Consider the following 13,221-nt stretch of genomic DNA (forward strand, 5'->3'; position numbering starts at 1 on the left):
CTCAAGACCTTCTCAAAATATACATCCATTAAAATAAGACAGATGCTAGACCGCAGTGATCACCCGTGACTCAAAGTGGACATTTGTGCCAAATTTGAGGCAGTTCTCTCTAGGTGGTCATGAGATAACACACTAACTTCAACATCACAATTAAATACCAAAGCCTGAAGGTGTTCTTCACATATTGTGTTCACGAAAATGAAACTGACGCGTCACGGTGACCTTTAACCGTCAAAGTCTAAGCAGTTCGTAGTTGAGTCCAAGTGGACGCTTTTGCCAAATTTGACAGCCTGAAAACACAATGCCTCTGGCCTCGGTCGACACCAGCACGGATGTATAAATACGAGGGTTATCTATTTTCTGATTTTGGAATCAACCAGTTTCAGGTGGACAGAATAGTACATTTCCAACCCTGTTCCTGATCTTGATCTAATTTAACCCTAAAAGAGGAAACGATGACCTGCAAAAATGTCCTCACTCTGTTGGTTAAACATGTGTTTCAGTCCTCACTATGTAGCGATTACAAATACACACACACATTATACACACACACACACACAGTAGTCAGATACATTGACTGACTTTTATATCCTAAAATATTTAAATTCAACACTTATAAAGTCGGAATCTGAAACGCCATTTCACAACCATAATCTGCTGCTGTAACAGCCTCCACTCTTCTGGTTTGAGGATTTAAACAAGATTTTTTAAACCCGGCTGCTGGATTTTTCGCGCATTCGACCTCAAAATCACCACTGAGGTCCAGCGCTGATGTTGGGTGATAAAGTCGATGATCCAGTTTTTCTCTAAGTCGGATCAGAGCTCTGCGAAGAACAGTCAAGTTCTTCCACACCAAACATTTCTTTATGGACCGTTTCATTGCTACTCTGTCAGTTTCCTTGAAAATGAACAACTCAACTGGTAAAACACTTGGATTATATTATATTATACTGATCTTAATGTTGCCATGTTTGAATCGATCTGCAGAGCTGGCTTTGTGTGCGAGAGGACCGTCGTGCTAGAACGGGAAAGGACTTTCCCAAAACATTTAACACAAAGTTGGAAGCAGATCGTAAACTGGAGCATAAAGATTTATCTTCATCGGACAGAAGGGACCTAAACCAGGAAATACACACCCCGACCAAGAACAGGATGTCCACTTCCTATAGAGGGTGGATATTATTTAGACACTTTCCATCAACATTCCCATCACAGTGATTTCAACCATGTTTTGAAACGTTCTCTTGTGAGAACATGTATGACCTGACATTTGTCTTTCCTGAACCTGAACTTCAGAATAAAGTTCAGTCAATAAGGACGGACTCTTCTGTCTTCTGCAGCCCTAAGTCGACACACATTAGACCTGTTTTATGTCAGCAGCTAACTTACAGAAAATAAATTCCCTGTTACGTTACATTACCTAGAAGGTTATCCCTGGAGGATAACTGTAACAATTAATTTCATTACTGACAACAAAACTCCAAAACTTCCAATGATTTCTACAAATATCATGATTTTTTCTAAGCCTGAAAAATAAGATTGTGACATTCCAAGACTTATCCAGGTTTTCCATGATCATTGGAAGCCTGAAGCCATACAATTTGTTGGCCGGAGCATTTCTGTAGCACCACAATGCTTAATTACAATCTATGTTGTGACTAATTCTTTCTTTACCAAAAAATTGGATATTGCACTTGGCCGTATTGTGATTTTGATAATATTTGATTAATTGTGCAGCCTTAGTATTAAGTGTGATTACGTTAAATGTCCCCAGACAATCTCTGTAGTCTGACCAATTCGGGATGTAAAGGACTTCTGTAGTAATACATATATTTTGTACATATCAGACTATTTTGTTCATACCTTGAACATTAATGCTTTTTACAGTTTCCCTGCTATACTTCTTGAGAAACAGGAAATAGTCTGGATGTGTATTCCAAGGAAACCCTAATTCAGACATACGGCTGGGCCACAAGATTATCTATACTTCAGTATGCAACTGTTTCACTTTTGCAATTAATCACATTTTGATGCAAACCAATAGACAAGCAGGAAAACTGTTACTTTTGCAGCCTCTCAGGGTCTGAGGTCCACTTTGGCTTCTAGTAATTCAGCCCTGATGGTGTCAGCACTCATACAGAAAAAATTCAAACGATACCCAGCCCCAGTAAACAACACACACACACACACACACACTTGGGAAAAACAACAAACACATGCACACTGTTAAGTATTTATAATCACATTCAGAGCCAGAATCATTTTGTCCTCCAGCTGCTCTCTTCTCTCTGCCTTAAGTCGTTTCCTCTGTCATGAATCCACAGAGGCTGCAGCTGATCACACTGATTTATACGCACCAGCAGACACTCTTCATCATAATTAATAACCCTGCAGTTCAAAGCTCTCTATTACTGAACCACGGGAGAGCTGCAGGCTGAGCACTGCAGCTTAGAGCATACATGTAACCATCACACACACACACACACACACACACACACACACACACACACACACCCACACACACAATAACATCATCTCACACACACACACACACACACACACACACACACACACACACACAGCTCACAAGTTAAAAAGCTGTTGGCTGTTAAACCATGAGAGACTTGCTGAGTCTGACAGATTTAACCCTGCTCAGGATTAACCCATAAAATTATCTTGGTGCCCAGGCTGTCGCCTTTGAGAAGAAGAAGAGGAGAAACAACAAAGAAAATAGAGCAGGATTTTTTTCCCCCCTCTGTCACGAATCAGAACGATTCACAGCTTCTTTCTCCTCTCGTCAGCCAACAGTTGTGATCTGTCATCGACTCGTCAGGCAGCAAGTCACGTCAGGGTTAATCGACACATGTTCATGAGTTTAAATCTCCACAACATGCAGGAGGAGGAGCGGCAGCAGGCTGAGAGGGAAACGATGAAAGGTATTAAAGAAAGGAGGAGAAGGAGATTAAGATGGAGAGAAAAAAGCTTCAGTGGAGGAAGGTGAAGTGGAAAGAAAAGTGTGGAGAGATAGAAACACAGATCAGGTGATCAGGTTGTCTGCAAGTTCACTTTTACAGCTTAAATATATATATATATATATATAACGTGAACTCTGCCTGTGTATATATATATATATATATATATATATATAATGTGAACTCTGCCTGTGGCTCTCAGCTCAAAGCTCTTTTGCTCCTGCTGAAGACAAAATCTTCTGGAATTATAGAATTGAATTCATAAATCAGAAAGCTGTCGTCTTTACATTTCTGGATTTGTATATATTAAAACAAAAATGAGGAGCGGTTAAATTTGTGAGCTTTAAATGTGCTGGTATGTAGGTATATTTTTGAACTTTGGACAGAGCTGGTCTGACTGTTTAACACACACTGAAGGTGTTTGCTCCTAAAATGTGGATTGTTCCTTTAAATAACTTGTTCAGCTCTCAGTATTTTTGCACCATCTGATGAAATCTCTTTGGGTCTCACTGCTCAGTTATTGCTGATGGAGGCTTATTTTTTGCTTAAATAACTGCAAGTATAAATGAACAAACTAAACTTTTACACACTGCTGCTGCTTCAAATTAAAAGCTTTGAGAGGCTTTTATTGTGAAGGAGCTGTAGATAATGTGATTTATTGGACGCTGAGATTGGTGGAACGTTGTAAGGGATGCCGTTCGTTATTTAGACAAAAATAAAGACAGATTTTTTGCTTTTTTTGTCAGTGGATCAGGTTTAAATATTGTCAGCATCGCATAATAGGTCTTTAGCTCAGCCGTTTGACCTGAAATTAAGCAAATTAAAAGAAAAAAAAAGTGTTTTTTTTTTTTCTCTTTCATCACTTCTTTACTGAAACTGTTGGTGAGAGTTACTGAAGAACAACCAGCTGGATTTATTTTTTGTCTTTCCACTCAGCTACGGCAGCTTTCACATGCTAACTACACTTTCTTCACAGGCATAGTTATTTATGATAATAGCTCAAATAATACTTGAGAATAGGGACGTCAACAGGTAACCGATAATCAGCTGACCACCAAGAATCTTTTCATTTTTCACGTCAGTCTGAAGGTCAATTAAGGTCTCTTATATCTCACATCGTTTTGCGTTTTTTCTCTAAAATATTCCAGTTAGTTGTCGGTTAATGGGTGTTAATGGGTGTTTGGCGATCAAAAGCAAAACTATACTAAACTGACATCCCTAATTTAGATGTTTCAGATTGGTTCAGGATGTGCAGACACCTGACAGAGAGACAGAGAGACAGAGAGAGACAGAGACAGTGTTTTAGTGTTGGTGAGTCATGCAGCGTTCATGCAGTTCAAACAGAGAAATAAAGAGTCCAGCCGGGTGAAGCGTGGCGTTAGCTGGCCTCCGGCACAGACTCACTGCCTGCAGTGGAGGAGGAAGCAGCGGCGGCAGGGGGCGGGGCCCCGGCCGAGTTGGTGAGAGAGGAGGAGGCGCTAAGCCCTACATGGGTGGGGCTAGAGAGAGTTTTGGCGGCAGTGGCGTCATTGTGCTGGCTGACGACGGACGGCTGGCGGCGCAGGGCACCGGGCACCGCCGCCTGGCCCGTCCTGGAAGGTATAGACCACATCCATCTGAAGGAGGGACAGCCACAACACAGCGTTAGATAGCAGAGAGACAGAGCGAGGAGACAGGACAGAGGAGACAGGACAGAGGAGACAGGACAGAGGAGACAGGAAGGGCGTTAACAAGAAGGAAGGGAAGACTTCGGACGAGGTTATATTTCATGTCAGTGCAGAATAGAGTTGTCAAGATACTAAAATGTTTAACTCGATGCCAAGAAAAATACTCGCTGCTCGATACCATTTTCGATGCCAGTGACAAAAAAATTCTTTATGAAGATAAAGTCAAACCCGCCTACCGAGAAGGCAAAGAGGGGACTGTCGGTATCAGTACTGTCGCAGATGAGTACTGTATTCAATACTAATTTTTAGGATCGATATAATCAGAGTATCGATTTTTTTGATGACCCTCGTGCAGACAGACAGAGAGGCAGTAACCCATCGTCCCACTGGATAACCTCAGCTCACAGATCTGCAGCAGAAAGACATTCTCATCATGTGGGTACAGAGACACAGAAGGACATGAGACAAAGACAAGAAGAAGTGGAGGAGAGAGGAGAAGACGAGGAGAAAGGCATAAAGAGAGAGAAAGCCGTCATTTAGTTAGTTAAAGACAAAAAATGTGAAATTCCAGAAAAAGCTCTGATACAACGAAGGGATGAAGGAAGAAACGTAACGATGAATAAAGAGCCTTTGAATCGGACTGGAAACACTTTGAGCGGAGAAAAAGAGGGAAAATGTGTCACTCTGACTGACTGATAAAGTTTCGGCAGCGAGGTGCTGCTTGTACCAATTATTCCCCCACTGTGTTTGACTGTCGAGGCGTTGAGCGGCACAACGCTGCCCACCAGGATTAGAGAGGAGGAGGACAGGAAGAGGAGCGTGGAGAGATAAGAACCTAATTAGCTTGCAGCCTTTCGTTGCCTCCCCCTCCATCCCCTCATCCCCTCATCCTCCCATCCTCCCATCCTCCCATCCCAGGAGGACGACAGACTGATATTTCAGATACACAGACATGAAGAGAGCTTCCTCTTTTCTTTACAGTGTGTCTGACGGCGGAGCGACAGGAGAGCTTTTATATCTCTCCCTCCTCGCATCACTTCCTCCTGTCACGAGTCACGGCGCCCTGTGGCTTCACGAAGGCCAGGTGAAGGTTATTTTCTGATACTTCCAGTCTGCACCTGTTGGTCCATTTTAGGTTTGTGATCATATCACATTATCTTAATCAGCAGCTGGTGTTACCCAGTTGTCAATCACCTTAAAGGAGCACGTCACCCTCCAAATGACCCTTTGCGTACCTGTTAATCACCCCGTATTTTGTTGAATATATTGGATTGTATATTGTAGCATAATGCACATATTTTATATTTCTAACTTTACATACTAGTTTTATACATTTTAAGTAGCATAAGCACATAGTTTTGCATTTTTTACACACACACACACACACACATTCATAATTTTACATATTTTGCATACTAGTGTTAACGTTATTTTTGTTACTACTATATTTCAACTCTATATATTTTTACATACTTCGTGCTTGTGCTTATTTCTCCTTTAATAAATCTATTTAAAAAGTACTGAGCATGCGACTGCATAAATGAGAGTTTGTAAATGGATGTTTTGATACAGTTTGGCTGTGGTTACATGCAGACCCTTATCAAACATTTTCTTCATTTTTTGGCCTACAAGAAAAGGTTTTCTTCACAACTCTACGTAACTCAGATCGAGTAATGGATATTCAAATGGTCATTTGGGGCAATAATTCCTTCACGGACATCCAGCTACGAAAGACTGTGTTCTTAACTACAGTTTCCAGGTCAAGAATGAACTCTGAACATCAGCTTTTAAACCTGCAAACTTATTAACAACAGTTGGTTATTTACACATCAAGCAGTCCAATATTCACTCTCTTTTAGCTCAGTTTTTGGTCTCCACCGACTCCTGAGGGAAATATCTGTCTCTTTAGCTGCTAAATGCTCCACTATGTTTCCCATCTAGTCTCTAACTGTGTCCGTCTGCTGATGAACAGGTAGAGAAGAATGGTTTTTAGAGCTTTCTCACTGAAAGCATCGCTTTAAGAGTGGTGCAAGTAACCTGGTCTTAGAGAAATTCGTGAAATGACCGCGTCCTTGTAACATCGCATTACGTGACGGTGACATATACTGTAGAAAATTACGTGTCGGCATTACAATGGAAAGCCAATTAGGATCCTTTGTCAGCGGTGGACACATGAATCCTCTGGTTCACTGAGGTCATGCAGTGGTGCGACAGATGGCCTCACAGACTTTCACCCGCAAGACTGCAGTTTGTTTTCCGTGTGAAGTTTAGTCAACATGGACTTCTCTGCATCCTTTCTGTACTTACATCACGTTACGTGACGTACCTACGTCACTTCATGTTGAACTTGTGTCCTGTATGTAACAAGCATAGTTATTTTAATTAAAAACACAAACTTCTAAACCTCATCGAGTAGGTTTGGTGCCTGAACCCAAATTTGCAGCCATCATGTAATTGCAATAGAATTTGTGCCAACATTACGTAACGTGGTGTTCAGAGATCGTGGTCATTCATGTTAGCGAGAGTACATGAAATAAATTTTTGGCTGATCAGATAAACAAAAATTTAAAAAAAGGTCTGTCAGGTTGAGGAAAACTGCAGATTCGGGTGATAATTTTCTCAACGGTTATCACTATAAGCAACTGCTTTTGTTGTCATTTAATACACTGACATAAAAATATCAACTAAAGCCACTTTTAAAAGCATATTAATTGTGACTGGTGAGAAACTGTTGGTTGTTTATGGAAAGGAGACATTTGGAGCAACATTAAAACACCAGAAAAGTCTGTTAGTTTGAGTCTTTGAGACTTTTTCAGAGGTCAAACAGAAAAACTCAAGAGGAGAAAACAGAAGAAGATATCTGTTATTATTATTATTTCAGATGTGTTTATCCTGCAGCGGCAATAAGTATAAGTTAGTCCACTGCTGAGAGGAAAACACCTGACCTCTCTGACTGACTGTGTTCGTGTGTGTGTGTGTGTGTGTGTGTGGGGGAGCAATGCGTTGGCTGCTGTTAACTGCAGGTGGGTGTTAGCATCGAGGCTAATGAACCCCATAGGGACTGAATAGGACCGCCTGTGGACATGCTAACATTCGGTGAGTGTATATGTATCCTGTAGGAGGAGGATTTAACACACACACACACACACACACACACACACACACACACACACAGACACTCACACAGCAGAGTCCCAGACTGTGAGATGAGTCACAGGGGAAGACGGCGCTGTGAAGGTGCTGCTGTTTACCTCCAACACCGACTGACTGAAGAATAAAAATATCCAATAAGCTTTTTGTCCCACGCTGAATGCCGTCTTTAATTTCTGTTCTGAAGCTCTGCAGCAGAGTGTGAAATTAACTGGACAACAAGTGCAGCATGTGTGTGTGTGTGTGTGTGTGTGTGTTAAATATCTCCAGTTTAACCTCCACACATTTCACAGTGTTTGATTTGAACACAAACACTTGGCTGAACATGTTAAATGTGGAGGAGAGACGCAAACCGCTCGTCTGAACTGGATTTTAAATATGATGAAAGACTTTCTTTATCGGCTCCATTTCAGAGTCTGACCTGAGCAACAAACACACAATGAACATAAACCAAAAAAATAGTCTGTCACTCTAAAACCATTTTCCTCCTCCAGAGTTCACTTCAGCAAAATAAATCCACACTAAAGTACGGTCGTCTAATGCAAAATACAGTTAAGATGCATCAAGTTTTCACTCTGCGTCTGCTTCTCAGTTACATAAACTCTGAGTGGAGACATTTTAACAGCTGCTCAGTGGGCTTATGTATAAAGATTTATGCACTTTTTTCAGCTGCGAACAGCAGCTGTGCAGCTCGATATGTTGATCAGCTGGTCGGTTGATCCACAGAAAATCTTCCAACCCTTTCTACCACAAAAAACTGCAGTAACTACAAGTTTGGTCAAAACTGCGTTGTGGCCGACGGCGTCATCGGGACTGGACATCTGAGGTTTCAGCCCTGAACGTTTTATGTATGTAGCCCCTGATCTAGATATGTATACAAACATAACAATAAGCAGAATAGTAATAAAAAGTCATTTTTCTCATTATTGTAGCAGAATAAATGTACTTGGTTAAATTACACGATTGTTAAAGGGCTAGTTCACCCAATAACGAAAATTCAGTCATTTTCTACTCATCCTCATTCTGATGGAAAGTTGGATTTTATAGTCTACAAAACACTGCTGAATTTCACGGGGAAAAGGTGCTGCAATAAATAAATTTAAAAAATGCATTTAATTGCAGTTCATGCACTTTGCCTTTGCATTATAGCTGTTTAAGGTACTGCAAAGGCAGAGTGCAGTAACTAGAATTTTAGTGCTTCAATTTGAGCTCGTAGGTGAGATCACCTACGTCTTTTTATATATAAAAGTTATTTATGAATACATTCAATAAGTGCATCACCATCACTCTTTCCCTAACACATTCGTCTGGACAGTCAAACACTTTGGAGCCTTTTTTCTGAGGTCACTGTTAGTGTAGTTACTGCAGTTCGCCTTGTAGAGCAGCTTTGGAGGCCACAGTTTTTGCCCTAGGATTTAGAAAACTGGCATGGAGGTCAAGTATGTGTGTGTGTGTGTGTGTGTGTGTGTGTGTGTGTGTGTGTGAAGGTGTGTGTTTGTGTTTATGCCAACTGGATAAAACGGGGCGTGACAATTAGGGGATGCATGCTTGAACATGGTCGCAGCTATTGCAAATTCGGGCTTGTTTTTCCTCTCTAAGGCAGGAAAACTTGAGAAATTGGCAGCATGTCTGTGCTCGACTATGGAGATATACTGTGCTGTCGTGCTGCTCACTTCACCGTAAAATTAACTTCATTACTGGAGATAAATATCAAACTCATCACTGTGATATACGAGAAGGTAGGCAGGTCGTCATTAGCAAAAAGAAACGACCCACACATCATCTTTTTGGTTTACTTGTCCTAAAATTGCCCGAGAATCTCTTTTTATAGTTAAAACCATCAGATCCAAAAACTGTTTAACTCTTTAGCTACCCAACGAGAAAATAATGAATTTTAATTTTGGCACTTTGCACCATAAATGCAACCCCTGAATCATGTGTGAAGATTTCAATCCAAACACAACACCTGTAACTTTGACCTCACAAGTGTTTCTGGACCATCAGATGTAGCAGATGAAGACGTAGCAGGATCAAGGACAAATGTAATTTCATTTTTTTTTCTTTAAAAAATGACTAATAGATCTGCCTTCTTTTACCTTTTATTGCAGCTGGTTGTATCGGAGATCTGCAGAAACCATCATATCTGCTACTTTTTCAGTTTGTATCAACAAGAAAGATATTTTTTGTGCCTTATATGTTTTTTTCAAAGATTTTGTGTTTATCTGTTCCTGCACAGTTAGTTAAAAAGAAAATCAGTTTAGATTTTGGATAAATGAGTCCACATTCAAGCTAATTATCTAAACTAGCTTCCTACAGTTTGAATCTGCAGCTCTCATAAACAGTCAGAAATGTTTGAAGTGAATGAAGTCTCTCCTCACTGTCTGGATGAAAGACTTTCTTTTTTTTTTTTTTTTTTTACCTCCCTTTGGTTCGGCGGATGTTGGTTTGATTTTGGGAGGATGAAGGCGAGGACCAGGAGGGTGCTGTTGAATTTGATCTAAAGTTTGTCTTGACGACGACAATGATCAGAAATTTATCGAACAACTTCACGGGTTCAAACAATTCATACCTGCGAGACAACTGACAAGAAGCAAACAAAAAATGGGAAGAAAAAGTCATATATTTTCTTCCAGTGCCTCCTGCATCACCATGGCAACTGGTGTTTTCTGCAGCTCTCAGGACAGAACAGAAATCTGAGTCACCAGCTGATATCAGAACAACCTTAAAATGAAAAGTAAGGTTAGAGTTAAAGTTAGCCGAGGCGGTGAGTTTGGTGTCATGACGGTCGTACCTGCGTCTGGATGCGGTTCAGACCTCTGAACCAGAGGATCTGGCCTCTCCTCAGCTCCATCTCAGCGTGGTCGATCTCGTCGGCTCCCTCCGTCAGCTCCTCCTCGTGGATCTCCTCCTTCGTGATGCCGTGACCGGCCTCCTTCAGGAACTTCAGGTGGTGGGTGGGGATGGCCGAGATCAGCTGAGATTGACAGAAAAACACACAAATATGATTTTGTTTCAGATTCTTTCTGCTGATTTTACACATAAAGGTCAGTTTACTGGTCATGGTTTAGCCGAATAAGCCCGGGGAAAAAACTGTGAAAGTTTTCAGCTTTAGAAGAAAAGCTGGATGATTGGAGTTCGAAAGTCGTGGGTGTTGTTAAACAAAATGATGCATCTAGTTGCTCTGTGCAAAATGCAAGATTTCAGGATTCCTACACCTTGAGGCAAATTAATTAATTTTACAGACTTTTTTAATACCAATTTAATAATTAAGACCAATTTTCTAAGAACCAAAGTTGAAGGGGTTTTTCTCTTTTCTTTTCTCAACACTATTATTATTACTATGTGAATGGTCGTAGTAGTTGCTGTCAGTGTTTTTCTTTTGTTTTTTTGGTCTATTGTTTGTTGAGAGATCTGTTGTTTATTCATTACTGATCTAACCATGTATCACTGTGGTGTCTCACTGTTTTTAATCCTGAAAAATAAAATAAAATAAAGTTTTTTTTCAGTCTCTTTAAAGAAGTGCAACACTAAATTAATCTTTGCCTTTTTATAATCAACATCATGAAGGAAGTTTTTCATGGATGTCAAAGAAAGTTTGACAACTTAGTTTTTGATAAAAATTCATAAAAGCATTTTTTTCTACCACAGAAATCCTGACAAATCGACCCTTTTTTCTGCATACTACTTACAAAATTCTTTATCAAAAAGCATCTGCTCCCTGAAGCTAAAAGTGAAGCTTGATTTATTTTTAATAAACCTTAAATATGGTCTATGAGAACTCCTAAAAACAATAAGAACATGATCATTTTTTACATTTATTTTGTTTTATTTATTTTATGTCTGCACATCTTATCTTGCTGTTAAACAGACGTCTTATGTCATGCTGTGTTGACTTTCCTGACTTCATACTGTATTACCTGTACTGCTGTACTGTTTTATGTATTAATGTTTGTTTATTGTTGATTAAAAAAGAGCAGAGAGACACACCCGGCCTCCTGCTGCAGCTGCACAGGAGCTTTTTATATTTCTGTCATCCTCTCTCTCTCTCTGTTAGAAACAAAGGAGCTCAGATCAGTCTGTTTCTGTCAGCATCTTTCTGCGTCTCTGTTCTCAGTCGCTGCCCTCCGACTGAACCCACAAGGTTTCTTCTCACTCAACTTTCCTTCTGTGTAATGTATGCTTTCTGAGCCTCCGTGTGTGTGTGTACATGCTACCAGGATCATGCATGTGCTGCTGTGTTTGTGTGTATCCACAAAGGGACTGACACGCTGGGTTTGTTTTCCCTCAGAGCTCGTAAACAGGAGTTGCGCTGCTTTCATGTGCGGAGCTCATTACCATGGCGATGGTCGTGATGGCAACGCTGCTGCAGCGCAAGTGTGACAGGCAACAGTTTGCTGCCACAGACCTCATGTATCCACCTCTTCATCTCCTCCTCAGTACATGTTTATTCTCAGAGCTCAGTTTTCACATGCGGCTCTGATGCTGAACTGAACACCTGTGGTTCTGGTTCTGGTTCTGGTCTCACCTGTCCCCACAGCAGCTCGCCCACACCGATGAACACGCACCACAGCCACTGGTCGATGGTCAGAGCGGTGCAGGAGAACGGCTTCCCTCCGAACTGGACGATGATGATCTGAGGAGGAAAAGACACATAGAGGACGTGTTAGCTGCTGAGTGGGGACACAGTCTCAGTGAGGACTCGACTTCTGTGTTTTTCTTATTGTTAACAAACGCAACACCCAAACTAACAATGAACTGATCTTCTAACGTAAGTATTATCCGTGTATCTAAAGTCTTTGTTGAGCTCCATTGTCGTCCAAAAACTCTTAAAAACTCCTGCTGCCACAAATACTGCACATATGGACTGATCTGCCGCTGGAAATAAACCCAAAACAAATGCACAGTTTACTTAAGTGTGAGAGACGTTTGATCAAAACTACAGTGACAAGCTGTTTTCGAGATTACTAAGTCTTTGAATTTGATATTTGAGATATTTGAATTTGCAATATCTGCTACAATTTATAATAATTTCCTCTGGCGTTAGCAGGAGCAGATTATATTTAGGACGAGGTGTTTTAATGTGTTGCAGGAAGGGCTTATGTTAAAATCTTTTATTTTATTTTTAAAAAATATTATTTATTTAGTGATTTTTGAGAAACACAGACATAAACTGTATGCATCAGCATAACAAAATTATTATTATATTATTATATACAAATGTAAACCTGCACAATACATTGTATTATACTTAGTAAAGAACACAAAGTTAATTGATGAACCATAAATACAAAAAATTGTCTTTAAGAAAACAAGAAGGAAAAAGTTGATATGTTTATATGCACTTTTGATTCTACCTTATTTAGCCTCTTCAGGTTGAACAACGTGTTCATTAGTTTTTTAAAGGTCATTGAGGACGCCACTTGAAAAACGCT

The 13,221-nt window shown here is 40.4% G+C and overlaps 1 protein-coding gene across 5 annotated transcripts in view; it reads right to left on the minus strand.

Annotated features, from left to right (window-relative positions):
* LOC121960036 (plasma membrane calcium-transporting ATPase 1-like) overlaps nt 1-13,221 on the minus strand; it is a 131,125-nt gene that overhangs the window by 7,704 nt on the left and 110,200 nt on the right. For 4 of the 5 annotated variants that reach the window (XR_006106946.1, XM_042509646.1, XM_042509631.1 and 1 more), the window contains 2 exons: nt 12,315-12,422; nt 10,581-10,763 (listed from right to left, as the gene is read on the minus strand). Coding sequence is in view for 4 of the 5 variants with exons in the window: in XM_042509646.1 (XP_042365580.1) it covers nt 10,581-10,763; nt 12,315-12,422 (291 nt within the window). In the remaining variant the exon portion in view is untranslated. Of the gene's footprint in view, nt 1-4,415; nt 4,589-10,580; nt 10,764-12,314; nt 12,423-13,221 lie in introns of those variants that run through there. The other variant, XM_042509656.1, reaches the window with a different exon arrangement.

Source organism: Plectropomus leopardus, chromosome 2 (genome assembly GCF_008729295.1).
Source record: "Plectropomus leopardus isolate mb chromosome 2, YSFRI_Pleo_2.0, whole genome shotgun sequence".
In the NCBI taxonomy this organism is placed as follows: Eukaryota; Metazoa; Chordata; class Actinopteri; order Perciformes; family Serranidae; genus Plectropomus; species Plectropomus leopardus.